Source organism: Macrobrachium rosenbergii, chromosome 20, assembly GCF_040412425.1.
Source record: "Macrobrachium rosenbergii isolate ZJJX-2024 chromosome 20, ASM4041242v1, whole genome shotgun sequence".
NCBI classification, from domain to species: Eukaryota; Metazoa; Arthropoda; class Malacostraca; order Decapoda; family Palaemonidae; genus Macrobrachium; species Macrobrachium rosenbergii.
The window spans coordinates 7,772,501-7,797,500 of record NC_089760.1 but is presented as its reverse complement, the minus strand read 5'-3'; the positions used below and the strand labels follow the sequence as shown (position 1 = coordinate 7,797,500).

At 35.1% G+C, this 25,000-nt stretch overlaps 1 protein-coding gene across 2 annotated transcripts in view; it reads right to left on the bottom strand.

Moving 5' to 3' along the window:
• The window catches only part of LOC136849036 (coiled-coil domain-containing protein AGAP005037-like), a 926,632-nt gene that overhangs the window by 212,578 nt on the left and 689,054 nt on the right, over window positions 1-25,000 (bottom strand). For both annotated transcript variants that reach the window (XM_067121927.1, XM_067121928.1), the window contains 2 exons: window positions 21,792-22,042; window positions 302-355 (listed from right to left, as the gene is read on the bottom strand). In XM_067121927.1, coding sequence (XP_066978028.1) covers window positions 302-355; window positions 21,792-22,042 — 305 coding nt within the window. The remainder of the gene's footprint in view (window positions 1-301; window positions 356-21,791; window positions 22,043-25,000) is intronic.

The following is a 25,000-nucleotide window of genomic DNA, read 5'->3' as shown; positions in this document are numbered from 1 at the left end:
TATATATATATATATATATATATATATATATATATATATATATATATATATATATATATACATAATCTGTATATATAAATCTGTAAATGTTCGTGCCTGTGAGAGTAGAATGTATACGAAAATACACCCAAATATGCATCTCGTCCGTGTGTACTTGTCTGCGTGCGTGTGTATCGTGCCAAAAAATGAAAGGTAATATATCTTGCAAAACTTAACTAAAGGAAATGAGAAAGCATGTTTATTGAAAAAAAGTTCAAAAAACGCAAAAAATGAAGGAAAAGTTATTTATCGGCTACCATACCTCTACCCTTTCCTAATTTTGGCGGCTTTGTGTCTGGTCGTAGGAAAGTGTCGTCTGAAAACATTGTGATTCTTATTAACTCTATGAAAAATATGTCATCTTGAAGAAGGGTAGATCTACTGATCTCATTCTATCACTATGTGCGCCCCTCTCACACCAGTCACTTTCAACTGCCTCCTCCAACGTTTTGGTCTGGGAATTGCTACGTCTAATAATGAGTTAATAATCCTCGTTTCTCTATACTCTAATGTCGACCAGTTTCTAAAAAAAATCTATTTACACTGTTCATCCCTTATTGTCGTCATATATAACAACTTGTCTCCAGCTTCCGCTTCTTTTCCAGGCAATGGTACCTCAGACATAACGTTTCCAAAACAGAGCTATTGCTAAGGTCTAACACAGAATACGAATCTTGCTCTGTAACAAATCCAAACAAGTCAGTGAAAAATGAATTGGTTTGAAGTCTCTATATTTCTACATTTGTCCATTCACTTTCACTTTGTATGGATCTGCTATTTATAAAAATAAAAATAAAATAAGTAAACCAATCAACATTCAATTTTTACACTCAATTAAAGACAGAAAAACAGAAAAGTATAATCACTGAGTCCCCGACAATACGAATACATTAAGAAATACTTATTGTCACCCCCAGGAACTTTATAAGATCCAAAACCAAACGACTTTCAAAGCTTAACTTGAAAAGAAAAAAAGAACCTACTGATTTTAGTCTGAGATGTCTGTTGTCACAGCGGTTAATCATTAGAAATTTAGACCCAGTGTACCAAAGTAGTTCAAATATAAAAGGAGAATCACTGAATCATGAATACAGTCTTCAAGATTTTGATCGTGGTATAAAGGCTGCAAATTGCTTACTACGAAAAACATGCTACATATTATTCACTGGAACATTAAACTGCAAGCGACTTTCTCCTCCCAGAACCCACAGCTAATTTGCTTTGATTCAGTCTCAGCACTAATTCTGCTCTATTGCGACCCATTTCTGAAAACCTCGAAAATCCTCAAAAAGTTCAAAATAGGACATGGACATATAAAACTATTCTTATGGAGCTACATCCTAATAACAATTTTTGCTTTCAAATACTGTTTCTTATTGCATTCGTCATCATAGAAACTGGCTTATGCAGACAAATTAATGCTTCTTATGAGGAAACAGGCCGTCATCCAACTTCAAATTAGCAACACAGTTTCATTTTAAAGGTTATTCCGTAGCTACCACATGCCAAACTAAAGTTCTCGTACCTATCTTTTCAGTGAAATAGCTTGCTTAGAACCCAATAATTATACATTATATATATATATATATATATATATATATATATATATATATATATATATATATATATATATATATATATATTTAATACATATTATAGATATATATAAATGAATATACCACGCTTTTATATACAGGTGCGATAGGGAAATCAGTGCTGAATTGTGCAGTGATAAATATACACATATTACTAGATACCAACATAAATGAATATGTGTATGTATTTTATATATATAGGTATATATATAAATATGCTATATATAGTATATAAATATATACGTATATATATATATATATGTACAGTATATATAATATATATATATATATATATATATATATATATATATATATATATATATATATATATATATATATATATAATGTTTGATTTAAATCACGAAAAGGTAAAATCTTGATGACCACGTCATGGTCATAAGACGAAAGTACTTGGCATCTCATTGTTTCATTTTTCAATCGTGGCTGTAACTCTGTTCGCAAATACACACACACACACACACACACACACACACACACACACACACATTATATATATATATATATATATATATATATATATATATATATATATATATATATATATATATATATATATATATATATCGACATTGCAAAAATTCGTTTTCAAATTCCAACACTACCTTATTTGATATTGCTTTATTCTTACTGAAGCTCTTGAATACAAAATGGAGTGAACTAATTGTTATCTCTTGATTTGAGTCAATAGAGATATAACTGGATTTAACCATAACAATTAGAGAAGAGTGTAGCAATTAAAATTGTTCTACATTGCAATGCTTTTGCGCAAGGAAAATATCATGAAGTTTTCCGCAGTTGGTGGTGTCAAATAATTATATGAATAGTTATAATGAAGTATACTTTTATTTTTAGAGATTAATTCCCCTTTACATGAAAATCCCATTTGGCAAATTTATCTTTCTCGTCGAATAATATCGTCATGACACAAAATTATATTCCTGGCTATTTCTCTATCTATTTCTACAGAGTTCATTTGTTAATTTCTTTCTTCTTATCCGTTGTACTTTTCATAGATTGTATATACTTTTAGGAAATTAGTCAGTAAATCTAAAAAGGATAAAATATAGAAAATTACATTAATGAGAGTTAACTTTGAAAATATTTAACGATAGACTTCTTGTCTTTATTCCACGTTCTTATAAAACAGTTCATCACTAAAAAAAAAAAAGTACATACAAGCTCGCTGGCGTTGCAATGAAAACTGATGAAAAGAGTATAGGCGTGTGGCTGCGTATTAGTGTGTATATGTGCGTATGTTTGCAATGAGGCGGTCGGGAAGAAATCTATTCAAGAGCCATTGAAAGGCCAGTCGTCAAGAAAACCACAGCGCTGATGAGATAAAAGGACGGAAACCAAAGAATCTCTGATAAAGGTACATCAGCATGACCAACAGATATGAACACGTAGAAATATCATACTACCAGTTGCTTATTGCACTGGCGGAAAGACGTCACAGCTCATCCAGCTGAGTTCTCCCTGAACTCATTCTGGCGGCCTAATCGGCGCCTAGGTAAAGAAATTAGGTCTGTTCACGATAATCAGAGGAATGCATTGCTATCTGCTATGTGGTGTTTAAACGTTTCAGACGTCAGACTTCCAACCATTTCCAAAAACATTCCAAGGATATTACCCCTCTCAGTCAGAGATTGGAGCAAAAAGTGGATGACCTGTTAGTCCATTACCCAATGCATCGTCCACCTTCCGAAATTCGTCACTGGATATCCTCGGAAACACGATTTCTTCTCAAGTCCTCAGTGTTCCCCGCCCCTCTTCACTGCACATAACCCACAATGATCAGATCACCAGGTGAAATTCCCTGATTAAGGGCTAACTGCTATCCCCCCTTTTTTTCCTAGGAGGTTGTGGGTTTTGGAGCCCTGTCCATCCTAAGTTCTCTCCTTAGATAATAACGGGTGCTATCATTTCCTGCTCAAATGCAGCTCTTACTATCTCCTCAAAGGAGTATTACCACAAAGCCAGCTAAAATGATCAATAACGACAAGGAACATAAGTCAAATACGGACTGATGTAGATATCAGAGAACTGTGAAATGTTTAACCGGAAATATGTATGTGTAGGTGCACCAGAGGACGTGTAATTGTACAATTCATTGTACACCTAATTAGTCCACTGCGCTCTTGATTTAGAATAGAGTAACAGATTATGAAACAAATGCAAAGAGAGGAAGCTACAAAATCCGCTTATGTATATAAATACCTATCAAGGCTTTCAGCTTTCGTTATTTATTGCAGTAATCATTTAGATCTTTTAATCGTTTTACCATAGTGACGAGCCTGGAAATTAATATCAAATTTGTATATGAAAAACCAGCGTTATGAACTCCTTACAGAATTCATAAAGACCGTAATTTTCAAAACAGTCGGGAACAACATCCAAATCATGATCAGACAATCCTAACTAACTTGCGAGACACAATAAAGGACAGAGCTCTCCATAATTTGTGTATGTATTTAATATTTAGTAAAAATTATATAATCGCCTATTACGATTTGAATTTTCCACTATTCTAGATCTTCTATTTATTCTTTGATAGGGATGACTCTGAGGATTAACGCTGGATGTTGAATCAAAAATATGTAAGAAACAAATGCGATTTTGCCCTCAATATTGTATCTTATGCAGCGTTCATAAACGAGATATTTTTCAACGTACTTCTCTTAACTCGGAATTATTCTGTCGGCTCACCGGTTTTCCTTTCGACTTTTCTTCCAAAACCCAAAAAAAAGAAACAGGGATACTAACGTGCACAAGCAGATTAACTCTCCAAGAATTTTCTCTGCTCCTTGTAAAAAATGGCTTACGCTCTCTATACGTTTACATTTGTTGATTGTTAATGGAAACTCAAGCGGATTATTCCGTTGCCATCGTCCTGGCGTACCTTCCAGAACGCTCGGATCCTCGTGAGTAGCTTAAGCACGGATTTATTCAGGTTAGTGTGATTCTTTTTTTTTTTTTTTTTTTACACGTCATATGAATCTCTAATATTTGCAATTTTCGTTACGATAAGAAGGAATATATTTGAATTATTTCTTATTTGAACCATTACTTACTATTTAAAATCAGCATCTACATATTTCAGATCAGATTAGGAGTGATAAATGTCATTTGTATGTTGGTATCTTTATTCATGGTTTGTATTGTAGATAACAGGCTTACAGTATACGAAATGAAATAAATCATTTAGTAACGGTTGAATCATTTCAAACGGCTCTCTGCATATCCATAAACTTTTCATTTGCAAATGTTCTAAATGGCGCTTCGTTCCAGACAAGTAACACGAAAGCTCTCTCTTTTAACAAAATCCCTTTCGAAGTTTTAACTACTGTATTGGTGTTAGTAAAGATTTTGTGATCCAGTACAAGGCCCTTCTCTGAAATTAATTTGAAACAAATTTCAACTAGAGTAAGAAAGAAGAGTCCACAAACAAGAGTAATGTTCTACAAGGATACAAACCATAATTTTTGCAACGACGTTTCCACAAACGTGAGTCTCTTTTGCGGCCATTTCGAGTGGCCATGAGATAACTTGATATGGTTGAGTTATTGAGTTACAAAGTTTAAAAATGGCCAGGTAAAAGTATGTCTACGCATGTATTTTTTAAGAATGATGTAAATGACAAAATTACAGGACAACTGGAGCGTTACAGACGTACATACTATAGATGATAACCTAACAACAGAAGTGGCTCTTGCATATAAAATGTTCTCGTTGGCACGAAACTTTCTGAAGCAGATGTTTATATACCTCTGTTTGGCTGACAATGGAACAATATATTGTTATTTCTTCTATATTTTAAGTGTAAAAGTGCATTGTCAAGAAATGTTATAGATAAGCAATAACGGCATCAACAGCAGTAATCGTCAACTAACAAGAAATGTTTTAGATTTCTCATAACCGGTATGTTTGACACGAAAACATTGACAACATGAAGAGATGGCGTAAAACGTTCATTTCCGCGGGATATGGTGCAGCATATTGTGCTCATGGCTATCATAGATATAAAACCTTTTAAAAAGAAATTTTTTAAACAGATGTGTAAAAAGCACACAAGGACTAGTTCTTCTAGCTGTACTTTAAAAAGGCAAATATTATATCAAAGGTTTAGATATAATAAATGATGGACGCAAGACTGAAATTATAATCTGAAATAATATATTCTGAAATATTTTCAAATGTTATATTTCTAGCGTTTGATTTCCATTTTCGTTTCTGAAAATTTCTTGTTTCGAAGTTCACTGACGTCTCAAATTTTCTATTTGTCAAATTTTCAAGACAACACAGATTCATAATTCCACTGGTGAATACCAAAAGGGATTTCAGAGTAGGAATTCTATTCCTGATCTCTTACGCCACGGCGCTTGGCGATGCCCCCAGAAACTAAAGGGAATATATAGTTTGCCCTCTCGACGTTTTCCAGGCGTCTGGCAGACTCTGAGGTCGACCATAAAGTCCTGTGGGTCAACCTCACTTTCTTTGTCTTCTCATAAAGTCATTATGTCGTTGTTCCTAGATTAGGATGGCCTTGTGCTAGCAAGAGTTCATGGTTTTTTGAGCAGCTACTGGATCATCAAATCCTCTTTGGCACAGTCACAAGAGCTGGTTCTGTTCCTTTCACCCAGATGGAAACTATTCTGTTTTACCAGTAACTTTTTCGTTTTTCCTCTGAAGATCATCCTGTAACTGAAACTATTAAGGCAAATATTGGAAGTATGCTTTTATTCATGTATTCCTGAAGTCTTCTCATATGTTCTGTTAATTGTTAGAGTTATCATCAGTTTTATAGTCAGCATTCTTAACGCTACGAAAGGACATTTTTTTTACAATATTTCCAAGAGTTACATCATGGGCTCTGCTATCTTGAATATACCACTAACCTGGGTTGCAAAATGGTGATTTACTCATTTCGTATAAAAGATTTACATTAAAAGAAAATTTTTGTTTGCAAAGTGATCATACCTATTGTAGCTGACTTCATTGGTCTTAACTTTTATTTTGAAGTCATTACTCCCACTACTTTTAATGCAGGTGAATCAATAATATCCTTTCCATATCACAAGCATCCATCCAGCAGTCTTAAAGTGTTCACAATAAGTTAATTCCTTTTACAATTTTTACATTTACAACATATACATATAATTACCGGGAAATTTCTCTCTCTCTCTCTCTCTCTCTCTCTCTCTCTCTCTCTCTCTCTCTCTCTCTCTCTCTCTCTCTCTCTCTCTCTGGGAGTTTTCTGCAACCAAAGTTTACAAAGCTGAGATGCGATCTGTCATTTTAATCTAAAAGCAAAATAACTCCCTAAATATGATTGGGGAACTACCTTACTCAACAATACATAACAGCATCGGCAACCAGCAAAACAGAAATTTCTGAAAAGATAGATGATGTTTAGGAGAAAGACTGTGTGAATAATCAAATTTGTTCATTTGAAAACTGCTCTTACAAAAAAAAAAAAAAAAATGGAAATCAACGAATACGAGTTAGAATAAAATACAAGTAAACCATTCCCACAATTACTACTGATCAATAAACTATAGACTATCCGGTATCGCCAAGGCCTAAACCCTCAACTTTTAAGTGTAAGTTTTTAATCCCGATTGGCCGTCACGAAGTCTGGAAGGATTTAGGTTCATCCAAATAAGTTAAATGACTTTTATCGCTAATAAATAATGTATTGCTTAGTCCCATGACTTCTCGAGGCTTTATCCCCTAATTCCTTTGCCAATTTGCATATTAGTTCCTAATCTTCTGAATCTGGTTTCGTTATTCCTCTAATTGACTCCATGGATATTAGTCAGGATAAAACGAAATGGCGCCATCTTCAAATTAAGGTATTGAAATTGGAATTGAAATGCAATTTTGCAGGCCGATTAACTTCCTTTGTAATTAAAGGAACGGTATGGAAAACTGCAGTGATAAATTACAAATAGGTTCACGGTGTAATCCCGTATAGATTATAAAACTTTGGCGAATGTCTCTCTCTTTAACCAGCCTCCATAAGGCACAAAACGATAGTCATTGTCAGTCAGTAGAAAAGTTAAATGGTTTCAAAAGATGAAAGAAAGTTAGAAAAGAAAAGAATACGTATCACCTGCGCGCCGTTATCCCTTGAAGGGAGCCGTGGTGGGGTTCCAAAATGTAAACTGGGATAAGGACGTTAGCACCATGCCCTTTAACACACAATATGCGACCTACGACAGTCGACTGTCAGTCAGATGCATATTTTACTGCGTACGTGCTTAGAGGGACAAGGAGTTTAAAGGGAGCATACCCAAATCGTTTCATCTTTCTCCCTCGCATTGGAATCAAATCGGGTTGGGAAAATTTATCACCCACAATTTGCTTATACCAGTGTATGATATGATTTCACGTGTAAACTCGAAGTTAAATTGGTAACGAAGTGGGAGGAGATTTTATGCGGCCGTGGAAAACCAGAGTGGATGGAATGCATATTAGTATAGGTCAAAGGAAGCTGAGAGAAAGAGATGCTTCATGCGTGACAGAGAGAGAGAGAGAGAGAGAGAGAGAGAGAGAGAGAGACAATAATCATACCTATCTCTCTTCTTGCTATGTCTTATTGAAAGTATACTTTTCTGTCTCTTAATCTATTTACTAAAGCATTGAAAATTAGAGGCTTTCATCCAACTGTCTCAATCAACAACGCCACTGTATCTGTCTTTAACTCGAATGTTAGTACCAAGAAAGTTGCAAATTATAATTTCTCTGTCTGTTTGTCTCTCTCTCTTTCCCTGTATAAAAACACACACACACACACACACACACACACACACATATATATATATATATATATATATATATATATATATATATATATATATATATATATATATATATATATATATATATATATATATATATATATATATATATATGCGTGTGCGTGTTTCCTCTTGTTTAGATATAATGATAAACAGTCGAACTAACTACTCGCCGACGGAAGATACCTTTGTCAATTAGGCTATAATTCCCCTTGTGTTGAGGGTATTCCCGAGTAGAGTGGTTTTGATGTTAAGCTATATTTGAGACCTAACATTTGTAATATAAGAAGGTAACGCGGGTATAAGTGACAGAACTTCATGAAGAATTAAAAAAAAAAAGTATTGTTGAAGGTTTTCATACGTTAACGCCTCTACTCTTGATATGTGAAATGCTATATGTATTCGACTTTTCCTAATCTAATTTTCATGTTAAATTTGGTGTTTGACTTTGCACTGCAGACTGGTTTCTTCATCGATTCTTCCATTTTTATTCTTTAATTTTCATAAATTGTTTCAATTACACTTTCGAATGTGAGACTGTGTGCATCTTTTAAGAGGAATTGTACGCTTGCGTAGTGCTTCTTCTGGCGTTGCGATATTCCCTTTATTATTCGTCCTTGTTCGTTCTCGGTCTTCAGACGAGGAGCTCGCGAAGCGCACCCAGGCGTTGACACATGTGCATATGCTTTCGTGTGCATTACGTTTTGTGCCTGTGTCCATGTTTAATACTTCGCTTTCCTGTGCACAATCAGAGTATATACATTTATCCATCTAAAGGGAAAAGTTGCATAAACGAGAAAATAAAGTTATCAATTGGCACTGTGCAACTGATCAAGAAATATTAACGATGCTTAATCTTTATATTCGTGTCTAATAATTGTTAAATATAGGCCTTACTCGCTAATTTTTCTAAAATGATGTAAGATAAGATAATAATTGCAATAATAAATTAAGACATTGCTAGAAAACATTGAGTATGCTACAACGTATTCAGAATCTTCAAATTGATACCCTTCAATACATTTTGACTAGCAGCTAAAGAATATGAACATAAAGCTGCAGGCTAAGTGATGTTCACGGTAACAATTGGAACCTCTCTAACACCAACAATCCAGAAGAAGTTAAGAACTGGCAAGAAATAAGTGCCCAAGAAACTAGTCTTTACCGTCAGCCAAAGCTCAGAAAATGAAATTCGCCACATTTCCTCGCCTAAGCAGAGCACCACGAATGATTACAGCATTTCAAAATTTGTTCCCCTTAATGCCAGGTAAACCTATGCAAACACTTTGAGCAGAAGAGTTGGCGAAGGCGGGGTTGGAGGATGGTGGTGGGGAGAGAGAGGGAAGGGAGGGGGGGAGGGTGTGTGAGGAATAGGAGGCGGTCATCTTCAAAGTTAGTGGACAGAAAAGTTTCCTTGCAAGTTTAAAGTTGATATGCCGTCGTCAAATACTTCCCACCCGGCGACGTCTAACCTTTCCAGGTTGCCCACACCTGCCGGAGCTGCCGGGAGCGGTGCTCAGAAGCTCGTCAAAACAAGTGGCAAGAAATCATTATCGGCCGTGTTCTCTCGCACGTCAGGCCTGTGAGGCCTCTGCTGTAACGATTATCGTTAGATGATTCAGCAGGCATTTGGAAGGGCACATGCTAGTTCGTCGCGCGCCGTTTTTACGCCCAGGCGATGTTTATGCTTCACTTCCTTGTTTTCATGGACTTTGCCTGCCAAAGGACCGGATCTTCAGCGAAAAGTCATTTCGCTGTCGTCCTTCCATGGTAACGAGAGAGAGAGAGAGAGAGAGAGAGAGAGAGAGAGAGAGAGAGAGAGAGAGAGAGAGAGAGAGCATTTTTCCACTTGAAACACATAAAGGGAGCGTACACAAAATGAATGCATTTATATTTTAGAGGATGCTGGCTTTATTTAAAATCATTCAGTCACATGCTCTGACTATATTTTGCAAATCACAGACCATATACATGTGTATGATTATGTATGTATGTGTATGAGAGAGAGAGAGAGAGAGAGAGAGAGAGAGAGAGAGAGAGAGAGAGAGAGAGAGAGTTTGAAAGGCAATATGTTTTCTGAATTGGACGCGCACCAGCGAGACCGCGCAGGCGCACCTAGTCATAACATGGCTAAAATGTTAGGAGACGACGGTCCCCTGGACTGGGTCTCTGGGCTATTAGTTACCTGAATCCGGGACAAGGAATGCGAACTGGACACGGAACAAGAATTAAGGTCACAAGGTCATTAGCTACTTAAAGTGGGATATAATCTAGGAGAATGGAACCCTTAGCTGATGCCATACGTGTCTGATGCAGACCCATCAGAATATTCGATTACCGTTCTTTTCGTTTTTGAAGGCTGATTTTACCTTTCATTTAATCATGGTCCTTAAAGATAAAAAAATATTTCATACTGATGCTGTTTCCACAATGACCATTAATATCTGACAACAAATTTCCCGGTGTAATGTCCCAGAAAAAGAAACAGATTTTATCTCAAAACAAATGATAAAATTTGCCATACAGTGTTAATTATATCTCTTTGAAGATAACACGCGCAAATGAACATTAGAATGTGCTAATTGTCCATGAAGAAATGACAAAAATATTGCGGATTTATGGAGGCATAAATTCGCTATAGCATTTGAGCTTATGATTCCGACTGTCTCTTTTCCTGCCTGTCAAAAGGATTACATAAAACTAACGAACAGATAACGAAAGTACTGATGAAGTCATGGCGATTTTTCGCCACTGCAAACTGATCATTGGAGAGTCGCCCAGAACTTGCTTCTTTTTATTTTCATCAAAATACATTCAGCCAGTCGTCATTATGAAAACTTTCCGCTTCTTCTAGTGAAAGTTTTTTCTAAATTATTTTCCTCATTGTAGAGGTATTTAATATGAACTTGGCCCGTGTCCTAAATTGTCCTGTATGCCTGTTACTCCGTAATTCTACTTTTTTTTTTTAAACTCTAACGCTTCCTTATGTATCAAAAAACATCTCCCTCTTCTTGCATTTTTTCTTTCATAATTCAGACTACCTAACCCGAAAAAAATTATATTTTCGGCAAGAAGCCTCTTCCTCAACAAGCTGTTGCTTCTAGATAGTGAAAGAGGAAAGTGAAAACTGCTTATTCTGACTGAATTAAAAAAAAAAAAAAAAAAATTCACAGCTGTATCATTTCAGCACCATTCAAAGAAGCAACATTTACGTCATGTTATAACTCCCAATAATATAACATCAATTTCTAAATTTCTAAATAGTACGCATTTGCTTTTATGCTTTCTTAAACCCCCTTTTTTTTATCTATGCTTGTCTCGATATTCTTATTTATGTATGTGTTCAGTCGTATAAACAGAAAAAACTCCTACACCGCCAGAAAAAAAAAGTATTTAAACGTAAAATTTATTTTCCTAGACGTAAATGAAAGATACGTGAATATCAGCCTTTTTGCTTCCATTATCCCTACGTCTTCTTGATCTCCTTCATCCCAGCCGCACGAAGGCTTTTAAAGTTTAATCAGTTTTCATCAATCATTCCGACTCCATTAATTCTACTTAATCTTATCGCTTTCAACGAACTCTGCTCTATCTTTTCTCCAATATAAAAATCTTTATTATACTCTACTGGAACTATATCTTCCTCCATGTACACCCGACTTACAGATGTGTCGTGCAAACAGACTCTAAGCTTCATATGAAATTAACTACAAAGCATTTCTTCCACAAAAACTTTTTGGTTCAACTGTCTCTTCATATATCTGTATTATTAATTCATGAATTTCGTCTTATATTCACAACCTTTGCTAATTATCCGCTTTTCTCGTCTTACCTACTCTACGCCTCATTTCGTCATATCATCATAGTTAATAACTTTTACTCTCAGATTCCTTCCCCCCAAACTTCCAACTCAACATTCTTCACAGCAACCGTCTTCCATTTCCTTAAAAACCTCACTCACACTCAGATTTAGTGTTGACATCGTCGTCTTACATTCAGTTGCAAACTCTTTCACAAGTCTCCGTAGACCATTATTTCTGTCAACTATTATGTTGCTGCATCCAAGGTGATCTTATACATTTGATAACTACATCTCTTTGCATATAACAGACCATCTTCTTCCCTGTGCTGTGCTAGGAATTTGGCCATAAATGCCTTGCATACATCCGTTTACCCTCCCTATCCAATAACAATAATTCGGTTTCCATTAAGGCTTCTAAGAAAAGTTATTCTATCGAAGCATCTTATGACCTTCTTTCAGTTATTACGCAGTTATTTTTTTGTCTTAATGACTTTTGCACTAATGTCATAATGTCAGTGTATAAAATTATCGTGACTGTTATCAGTAATGGTCGGTGTATCGGTATAGAAGTAGCATTAGCAGCAGCAGGGTTGACAACATACATTACTTCTGACGGAACAAGTGAAAAGTACATTTAGATATCTAAAAAAAGTATACTAAAGTGGTAAATAAGTTACACCTAAAACAAATAACGGATAAATGTAAATATAGAATCTGTTGGTGTCTTTTTACCAAATAAATTATAAACAACAGCGAAAAGTGATAATAGCAGATTATTCCTATGGAGCATAGCATTGTAAGATATAATTGCAGCATATTCGAAAACCAAAATCAACCATGAAGATGCAAGCAAGACTACCTTACTTTTAAGCTTAATGCGACGAATGGGCTTTGGTGCTGAACAGAATATGAAACGAAGATGCTCAGGCTGTGTAAGACAACCACAAACTACAATTTTTTTATATATACTGTATATTTTAAAATTCCCGGAATGCTAAAGACATCTCTTCGGGAAAACAGCATCCCTCAATGGTAAAACAGGGAATCGGAACCTGTTGGCATGAAGCTAACATAAACATTGAGCGCATTGTGAATATTACCAAGGAGCATCAGATGAAATCAGCGCACGATGAATTATGTAGTAACTCGTTCATTTGATATCTGAGTTTTCTCTCTATGTAAAGCGGACAAATTTATATATATCCTGAGCAGTTTTGATGGTGTATGCAAGCGATTTACTTTCGCACAGCAACAAGACCTTATGTGATCAAAAAACCTACTTCACTGATGCCAGACAGATTTTTGACATCTGAATGATTTCAACGAGCTTCTAAATCAGAAACAAACAGCCTTTTCGATTCGGGCCAACCACTTAAGATGAGACTTACATTCGAACAAAATTTTATTTTATTTGCACACTATGCGGAGTGGCTCGACGCTCACCGACTTCTCGTGTAATAATAATTCCTGTGGCAAATATTCCAGTAGCATATCTGGACTTGATCATGGTAACAAAAGAGAAAAGTTAAAGATATCCGCATTTCAGGCAAGCTTCACGTCCTAAATACTGAATCATAGTCACTTAGGACCAAACACAAAATGATGCTGCCTGTTAAAGAGTGTCGTCACATACACAAATTTTAACATTTTGAAGAAAATGATTAACTCAAGCCTTTAAGCTTATTTGGCACTCAATGGGTCTTCATTACAATAAGAAAAATTTCAGCACAATAGGAAGATGAGCAGTTCATTCTGATCAGCATCACAAGACTTCTGAGACACAAGACCCAGAATTATATTCAAATGAAATGCTGGGGCAGTCCTTCATTACGATATAATGATCTATGCTAATAGTCTGTCATACCTTTTCATCACAATTCAGCGCCAGTCCAAACTCTCTCTCCAATATCAGCGGACTCCATTATCGAATCTCGTCCCATTCAATTAGCCTCGACCTCTGTACTTTTCAATATTATCTCTCATTCATTCTCAAATCCTAGCTGATTACCAGTTCTAGTCCATATAATTAAGTCTCTTCCCCGTGCAAGTCATCACCATTTGTGAAGCTATTTAGTTTTACATCATAGCAGAGTTTGCGAGCTGAGTCTTCTGGATAATGAAATTTTGATGTGTATTTCTCCACTGATTCTCTAAAGGCAGCCATTCTTTCTTATCCTTCCTTTCACACTTCCTTGAGTTATATTTTCTTCGTACGCGTTTCTGTAAAGCGCTCTATGGTATTAACATTCAATGCATTCAGAAACTTTTGCATTCACTGATCTTGCCCAATGGTCACAGCCAGATAATTGTTACACTGTCTACCCATCATATTTCTCCTCAAGCTTCTGTGGCTTCTTTTATTAATTCGAAGTAAGTCATAGCCCTACTTTTAAAAGCTAAACACATCGTAGGAACTGGGAAGGTATATTTATATTCATTAATATATTGTCACAATCATCGTTTACTGATCCTCATAAGATTCTCTGAAACACTATGTAGCATACCAACTGGGTATTAAGAGAGCTGAGACTCCACATGATTTACTGTTACTATAACGTCATTTAAAGCCTGCGTTATCCTTGCACATTTCATGGGGCTGTAATAATTATTCCCATATACTGTAAATTTCCTCCTAAAACCTCTTTTGTGCTCAAATTGGCTCACTTATGCAAAGACATTTACTGATGGTAACCTGCCCAAAAATTGGAAAAGCCAAGATTACAAATACTGACTTGTGGTTTCATTTCATATTATTATTTTACTATTTCTCAGTAATAATCAGTATATTGGACCAGCAAATTCACAGTTATGTATATGTACATATATTTAAAGATAAATCTGTACAGAAAGCTTTCGGGAAATCAAACAGCTCCCCGAAAGCTTTCTGTACAGATCTTTAAATAAATGTACATATACATAACTGTGGATTTTTCTCTACATTTCAAGACTCATGCTACAATGAGTATTTTTTAATCAGTATAAGTAATTAATAAGCCTTTGGTCTTACAAAGGTATATGGTTTACTGGGTTTCATTCGCTCCGGCTATTTCCATGTTCAGAGATATTAGGCTCAGTAAACAATCCGACATTGCTTAGTTAAACGTCATCTGATTCCGCATGGATTATATTACCTAATGGGTAAAGAGAGAGAGAGAGAGAGAGAGAGAGAGAGAGAGAGAGAGAGAGAGAGAGAGAGAGAGAGAGAGAGAGAGAGAGGCATCCTTTCTCCTAGCCTAACATATATTGATGAACAAAGGCTGAAGAAAATTACCAATCTTGCCTCGGCCTACTGTAATAAACTTTTGTGCAATTAGAGAGTGATTAGGGATACCCTGAAGGAACGCCTTTGTACCTCTAGTTTTATGAAGGTATGTATATATGTGTGTGTATATATATATATATATATATACATATATACATATATATGTATATATATATATATATATATATATATATATATATATATATATATATATATATATATATATATATATATATATATATAATACACTTGCATCTTTAAGTGTGTGGGGAAAAGCCCATTAATTTGTAAATAACCATTAATCCTCGTTGCTTATTTGTGAAAATGCAGCAGAATAATCTTTGAAGTGTTGTACTTTTTACCAATCCACAAGTAAGCAAAATATCTCCGCAAGTCACAAAGGCGTAGACTCTATTGCTATAAAACAACTCCCAGTTATATTAGGCATGGCGTCTAACAGACCCCCTTATGCAGAACAAAACAGAAAATTCTAATAAGAATTTTTAAAAATTGCTTGGATTTAAATATTTTGAATCAAGAAAATACACTGTTGATGAGGAATCAGCAGAGATGCAATGAAATATATCCATCTCGTTAATTACTAAACACAAAAAAGCATCAGGTTTACTCAAGAGGCAGGACATAAACAAAGAGGCTGACGTAGATATAAGAGCGGGGGAGATCGTTCAAAGAAGGCTCGGAGGTACTGAGAGGTGAGAAAGCAGACGGACAGTAGGGAACCATTACCCAGATGGTAGGAGAGGATGAGGAAGAATTGGGGCGGACTGAAAATGTATACCTCGACGGTTCTATGGACACAGGTAGTGGAAGAAGACGGATAATGAAGTGAATTGTAAGAGGAAGAGGAGGAGGAGGGGTTAAACTGTTAAAGAGGAGGGAACGAAGTAAAAAGGGATTCTTCAGTGCTGGGGTTTAAGCAGAGAGAGAGAGAGAGAGAGAGAGATCGTTAAGCCTACATTAAGAGATGAGTTTTTATTTTCACCTACGTAAGTTTTTATATCAGTATAATATATAGCAATATACCTGTGTCGAGAATACAAACGTCAAAATGATGCCCTTCTATTTTACATATGAGTAATACATCATAGAAGAGCTATTGGTAATAATAATCTATCGAGATTGTCTCTCTATACATCTGCGCAAACCTATATATATATATATATATATATATATATATATATATATATATATATATATATATATATATATATATATATATATATATATATATATATATATATATATATATATAAATATATATATATATATATATATATATATAGTCTCATATATATATATATATATATATATTGGGCTGGCTAGTTGAAATCTTAGCTTCATCATAAATAATATTATATTCATGAAGACCAGGAAGAACATTATTATAATAATTTAATCTTCTTTTATCCTGGTTTGGGTAATGATTATTGATTATTTAAGATATTTAGTTTATCAGATATATATATGATTTAAATATATATATATATATATATATATATATCAGTTATATATATATCCTTTGATAAGTTAAGTAGGCCAGTTTGGAAATATGATTTTCCACAAAGCTGAAGAGGATATACAGAGATAGCCGAGACTAAAATTCTTCATAGCAAAGGATTTTTAAGACGACGTCAACTGGCGCTCGCACGCAACGAGAAATGATTAACGTTAACAGGTACATCATGTTTTGTAAGATTGCATTCAAAGTTTTGGATGATGGGAGCCCTCTTATTTTTCCAGCAGCAAAAGTGGAATCATGTAACACAAACAAATCTGTTTGAAACTCATGAGACTGACCTGTCTGGTTCACTATCTCTTTCCATGTATTTATCAAGGGAAAAGCACGACGCTCATATTATTTTTTAGCGAGCACCAGCTAATCAGTGTGATGAAACTCAGACGAACAGAATGCTGCAGCCTCACATCGAGAGGGTATGTTAGATCTCTGCAGCCTCACATCGAGTAATGGAATATTACTTATGTTAGTATCTCTGCATTTTGCCTCACATCTGATTAATATTTTGTGTATTTTTGGGTTCTTGTGTTTTAATCTCTGCATTTTCACATTTTTTTTTATGTTTGTGATGGTATTTTATATTTCTGCAGCATCTTGATTTAATTTTCATTTATTAAGATTTTCTTTTCAGAGGGTAAGTCTTGATAGTTTAAATTTTCTGCAGCCTTAAATTCTGAGAGGGTATTTTTTCTGAATTAGTTTTGTTTCAGCCTCACATCAGAATGAATTAAGGGTTATGTTAGTACATTTTTCTGCAGCCTCTAATTATAAATTTTTGAATTTAAAAATAAATATTTAATATTTCTTAAAAACATTGTTTCATTTAGCCACCAGTCAGGATTAACATCGAGAGGATAAATAATGTTTGTTCTCTGTTAAGCCAGGAAACAGTTCGTTATTTGAGGGGGTACGTTAGAATATTTCTTGTTTAACATACCTCAAACATATTCTAATCGAGTATGGTGATTAATAAGTTTTTAGGGATCTCTGCAGTACTCAGTCGTAATTTCCTATTGTTCACATCGAGAGGGTACGTTAGATCTCTGCAGCCTCACATCGAGAGGGTACGTTAGATCTCTGCAGCCTCACATCGAGAGGGTACGTTAGATCTCTGCAGCCTCACATCGAGAGGGTACGTTAGATCTCTGCAGCCTCACATCGAGAGGGTATGTTAGATCTCTGCAGCCTCACATCGAGAGGGTATGTTAGATCTCTGCAGCCTCACATCGAGAGGGTATGTTAGATCTCTGCAGCCTCACATCGAGAGGGTACGTTAGATCTCTGCAGCCTCACATCGAGAGGGTACGTTAGATCTCTGCAGCCTCACATCGAGAGGGTATGTTAGATCTCTGCAGCCTCACATCGAATGAGGGTACGTTAGATCTCTGCAGCCTATACATATATAGGGTACGTTAGATCTCTGATAAGCCTCACATCGAGATTTTACGTTAGGATCTCTGCAGCCTCTTCATCGCAAGGGTATTTTTAAGATCTCTGCAGCCTCACATCGAGAAATGATTAACGTTAGATTCTGCAGCCCTCTTATCTTTCGCAGAGTGGGTATGTTAGATCTCCTGCAGTATTTATCATCGAGAGGGTATGCTTAGATTTTTGCAGCCTCACATCGAACAGAAGGGTATGTATTAGATCTCTGCAGCCTCACATCGAGAGGGTATGTTAGACCTTGTGTGGAATTTGTCCGGCAGTGTGAGAGGCATGCCAGATGATGTGATGAGTATGTCAAATGGTAATGTCAGGCAGCACGAGGCTATGGACGTTATATAATGATTTTTTTTATACTTGTATACGACAGTTAGTGTTTTAGAGAATGATCGTCCACTATCTTCAAGACTATAATTGTGCGTTTGATTTCATTTTATCTTCTGCACTTCATTACAGTATTATTATTTTCGAACCGCACTCATGACTACATTTGAAACAACTTCGGACTACATATGAGATTTTTATAGCTTTCGTATTCTATCATAGACTACCTTCCATTGTGGCCTAAAATATTAAAACCTCTTCGTAAATTAAACCATCCGACAAGCATTTCCACACGGTCATCTACAGGTCAGTTCAGCACGGTACGACGCAGTGAAATGAAACTATTTCATTTAATTTTCCCATGTATTTACTTACGACAGACAGCATTATAACCTTCTGGCAGTTCTCACTTCGCTTTTAAGAAGGAACGTGCCAGATAGACGGAAAAGCTAAGAACGTGGGACTAAATGTTATATTTTCATTATTCAGGTCGAAATATATCCATAAATGTTTAATGGAACTAATAGGAGAGAAAACTCGTTTAAATTTCAATTAAAAATAAAGTTGTCTCGATGACAAAAGGGAATATTTTTGTGAGACAGAAACGTCACAACTTGATATGTCAGGAGATTTTTATTTTTCATTTTTAATATAGAGAGCTGTCAGTTAAAAGTCGTTTTTGCCACTTGCTTATGAAAATTAATCAATACTGGTTTGGCGGAGACGAGTTGAGACTGTTTTAAGAGAGAGAGAGAGAGAGAGAGAGAGAGAGAGAGAGAGAATAAACCTGTGTCTATTCTAGCCACAGGTACGCTTAATAACAGTAGCCTTCATGTAAGTTTTATTGCCGTAAGAATTCCGAATCATTTTCTCCATGCGCTCTTCATAACTAAAGCATCTTGAAAGTCTCAAGCAGCTTTTCATACATAAGTCAGCTTTTTGTTCCAAAAGAAAGAGCGAAGTTCTGTATCATAATCGTACTGGACGCTCTGAACGAACAAAGAGATGAGGTTATGTTACAAAGTGTTGCCTTCTAAGAACGAAAATTAAGGATTGTAAAGTCTGAGTAAAGCTTAAGCATCTATTCCATCAATAGGAGGGTCACATCATACGTGTTCGCATCAATATTACTCTTACTCCGTACCTTATTTGAGTAGTTACGAGCTTAAATTCTGCTGCGGTTCTGATTTAAGTATAAATTCTTCAGGTTGAGAACGTTTTAAATTTTCCTACTTTCGCACTATCAAACGGCATCAAGAGAAATTTGGAGAAAAAATTATATTTTACTAGCTACAGATATTTTGTAATCGATATCTAAGTTTCAGTAATATTAACATGGAAATTTATGAGGTTTATTGAAACAAAACTTAAATGTATGGAAATACAATCAGTAATGTATACGATTTTTGTTTACTGCATTTACCCACACAAATTTGTAAAAACCTCTCCTCCCTCACCCCCCCACCACCAGCCCCACAGACAAAATAAAATACGGAGAAGAATTTGAGTCGAAATCTTTTTACAAGCTTTTAAAAACTAATAAAAATGCTAATTACTGCAGAGAACATTTTATCTGGTGATACTGAGGGCCTTAAAACTTATGAAAATATATTCTATGTGATATTTGTACAGAAACTAAGCCCATTAATATATATATAATATATATATATATAATATATATATATATATATATATATATATATATATATATATATATATATATATATATATATATATATATAATATATATTATATACTGTATACATATTCCCTTAACCCCTTTTCACTGAATTGTTAAAAAATAGAGGAACCCTCATTCATTTGGAACCAACACATTGCTTACATAAAACAAAAATGTTTTCTTTTGCAAGAGAAAGCTTAAATAAGTACATCCCTACACTTCACGAAGACCTTGCCATTCATCCCTGGGTCTTTACTAAAATGTAACACAGAAGAGTTCGGAAGTGTAGTTTGTTTTATGAATGCTCTTTAACGAGATACTCCTGTCGTATTTACCATGCATTAGAGGGGATACACACACTGATTTTCGCCACTTCCTAGAACAACTGTTATAAGGCACTCAACACCCAAAAGATACATCTACAGGTCTAACAACTTTGTTAATATCTTGCATCACGTTCTGTCGATTATTACAATACCAATCAAACGTATAAAGAGGAAGCCTCTTTTGGTTGCATCCCACATAAAAGTACATAAATTTGATTAACATTTAGACAGGAATGCCAGTTCAAAAGCATTTGACAGAGATCTCCCACATTAAAAGGATATTATTTAAATTAGCCTCTACTATTTGAAGACTCAGTCATGCGTTAAGCTATTGATCATTCATGAAATTATAACAAGCCAAAAATACTACAACTGGAGAACATTTACTACGTTTTATGTAGACTGTTGTGTATGTGATTATAATCTTTGAAAAACCTCGAACAAAGTCATCAATGAAATTGGGAAATTGATTTTATCAACAGGAAAATAATTTCATCTTCTACTTCCTAAGAAATAAATGTAATTCGTACCTACGCATAAATTGTAAAACTCTATATTGTCATATATAATGTATTATGTGGCAGTACTCTATTAAAGCAAATAGTAATAAAATATAAAGCTTTTCATGAACTACGAACATTTTCCAAAATTATTAAATGTCAGTTCACCTGGACATCCTCGTTGGTAGAAGGGTACTTTCCTTACAAAATGCCTCTTAATTTATTTTATTTTCTACCAAATATCCTACATTGTCTCACAGCTTGCTACAACTAATCGTCTTTCATATATATATAAGCATAATTTCAGATTTACTGAAGTTAGTCTATGAACTATATACTAATGACAAATATGACTCATTTATATCCATTTTTGGGAAAGATTTTCATATGAATTGCAATAAATGTCATTGTGATATCTCGACCAAAACAAATCAGAGCGTGAAATCCATGCAGTGACTCACCGGAGCTTTTGTAGGATGAAGTTGTCGATGGCACTTGGAGAAAGTCGTTCGAGGCCCTGGTCGTTGGCGGTGGATCTCGAGTGCTGTTAGCCACAGCAGCTGCAGCCACAACAGCAGGAGGAGGCGCTAGAGGGATATGCTCAGGGCGGGGCGACCCCCCTACCCCGGTGTGTAAAGCCTTCTGAACTAGACCCGTAAGAGACGCCAGCTGCCGTTCCATCTGCTCTACTCTCATGCTGTAAAACGCCGACCTGGGGGAAGCGAGATTTTCAGTGCTACCACACGTACGGAAACGTTCCCGTTAAGGACAGTGCCTTGTTTAGCAAACGGTGAAAAAAAAAAAAAAAAACAGACTACAATAAAACATGTCACAAACTCACATCTGTAACTAAGGCACAGTCACTACAAACTGGTCAGGATATGGAGTAATCTTTTAAATCATTGGTGATTACCCACAAACAAAATTCAAACCTGGGGTGCATTGGATGCTTTTAAGTTTACCGTACATGGGCAAATTTATTGCGGAATATATAATCAGTACCAGGAAAATACCCTTGACGGCAGAGACCTCATGAAGCATCGGCGGGTGTTGCACTTTTTCTTTATGAAAACGTATTTTTTTTTATTTCTAAAAACAAAAATACTTTTTAAAATGAAAATGTTTAAAACGAGAGGAAACCGATGATAAAACCAGTGAAGTAAAATATTTTTATATTCCTACAAGAAGTTTGCTCCAAACCTCTCCAGCAGGAGGCGTTTATTCAGTATGAAATCTCTAAGCAATTTTAGTTCACTCGAGAATATGAGTTACATTCATTGCTAAAGGTTCTCTGGCATGCTGGCAATATACCAGCTATTGCTCCAGTTAAAATTGTGCCATACCCTTACTCTCAAGAAACATGTAGAAAGACCTGGACTTTTGATGAAACTCAGAAGGATGATTTATATAGTAGGTCACACGTCACACTAACACCATATACACAATATGACATCATAACCTCATCCAATTGAGCATCCAAGACCATGGGTAAGCCTTAACAATAAGTACTAAGCAGAGGCTCTTCATTTAACTTTTGAAAGCTAAGCAGTCATCATCAAAGTAAATGCTTCTTTAATTGCCATCCTGGTCCAACTCTCACTAAATCGACGTTTCATTCACGCAACCTTTAACAGATATGAGAGATCCTAATCAGTTTGACTGTAACATTGTGAAGTTACGCAGATTCAGACTTTGTTTTTTTTTCCTGCGTACCTTCTCTCAATCTGAGTACGTTCTCATTATCTAAAGTGATTTTCAGATGAGCAGAGCCTCGTTAATGGAAGGTTTTGCATTGCGTCTCCTGCATAAATGCTGCATTAAGTGCTGTAACGTTCAGTGTGATTGCCAGAGATGATAGTATCGACTGAGGGAATTTTCGCAGAACTGCGTCAGAGAACGTTTTAATTACAGTGTGAAATATAGGTTTTGGGACTCTACACTGCATTATCAATGACAGAAAACAAATGCATATCTGTTTAGTTCTTGGTTTTTAAAAGTACCTTATATAATGTTTAGTACACTAAAAAAAAGTGTACTGTATTGAATGTTTAAATTAAGTTAAGAACAAGATTCTTAATCATTAGGAGACCGATTTATCAAAAAGTTTATGCATTCATGAAAGTGGTGGCTTTGACCGTTTCAATCACGAGACACTAGCAACCTAATCTTATAAGACTTACCAAGAAGTGTACCAAACTGCCAAGATACTAGAGGATATTTTACATTTCCAGTGGATTTGTCCCGGATTTAGAAGTAGTTGAAAGGGACAACTGGTGCCCCTATATTTCCTCCGAGTCAAATGAAACTTTTTAAATTGCTGTGGAAATAGTCATACTCTGAAAATATGACGCTAATGCTCTGGAAGATCGTAATATGATGCAATAAACATACACAAATGTTGACAATAACACAATTTACAAGATTCTGCAAAAGCACCACTTTGCAATATTTCTGAGTTTTGTTAAATCATTATACCAAGCGACCTCCACTGTCACAGATTTTCACTAGAGAGAGAGAGAGAGAGAGAGAGAGAGAGAGAGAGAGAGAGAGAGAGAGAGAGAGAGAAACAAAAGGATTCAGGCAAATGCCAGAGGTCGAGGGCAAATATATGCATTAAGGTGTGTAGTAGGAACATTAGGAGCTTCGCGAATAATGAGGGCTTACTCTTTAACGTCGAGTTGAGAGAGCTTGAGAAGTTGGACGAGAATTTAGAAAGTCTGAAGAAAATAGCAGAGGTTTACAAAAAGGAAAAGAAAAGGCCTGCTTTTTATCATGCAGTTGATATATTGATAGACAGGATGATGATGAGAAGATGAGATAATAATAAAAAGTAATAAAACTATAATAATATTATTATTATTATAATAATTTGTTGTTGTTATTATTATCTATGGAATTAGATATGAAAATATCTAATGCCATTTAAATGGAATTAGATAATGTAAAAATGTCTAATTCCATTTCATTTATTCCGTAGTTTATGACTCTTTCTTTGGAAATTTTATGGTAAAAAACAGCCCATGGACTCTTCTGCAAAAAACTAGACAATCAACATAATGGACGAGAGTAAGAGCGTGTGCAATAGAAATGTTTGAGTGATGTGCGTATACTCCAGCCTCCAGTAATATTCGTCTCTATTGTTGCTGAGAAAATGAGCCCAAGTAGCACCTGCATTTATGTAAACATTTATATATATATATATATATATATATATATATATATATATATATATATATATATATATATATATATATATATATATATATATATATATATATATATATATATATATCTGTGTGTGTGTGTGTAATATAATAAATATCAAAACCAGAGCTTGAATGAAGAGCACCTTTATTAGTTGCGACTAGTTTCGGAGATTCAACAACCCATCTATAATGGGAATATGTGTTATATCATTTAAAATCAATGAAGTAATAAAGTACAATAGAATTACGTATTACGCTATATATATGTTAAACAGGCAGCAAAATATTAATATATAGATAAATACACATTTTGTAAAAAATGACCAGTAATCCCTAAACTACAGTTTAATCAGTTGTAATCACTGGCTGTAATGGGTTGTTTTTTTATGTTCAACAAGAAGGTATATAAACAGGTTAACGGCGTAGCAATGGGTAACCCATTAGAACCAACACTAGCTAATGCT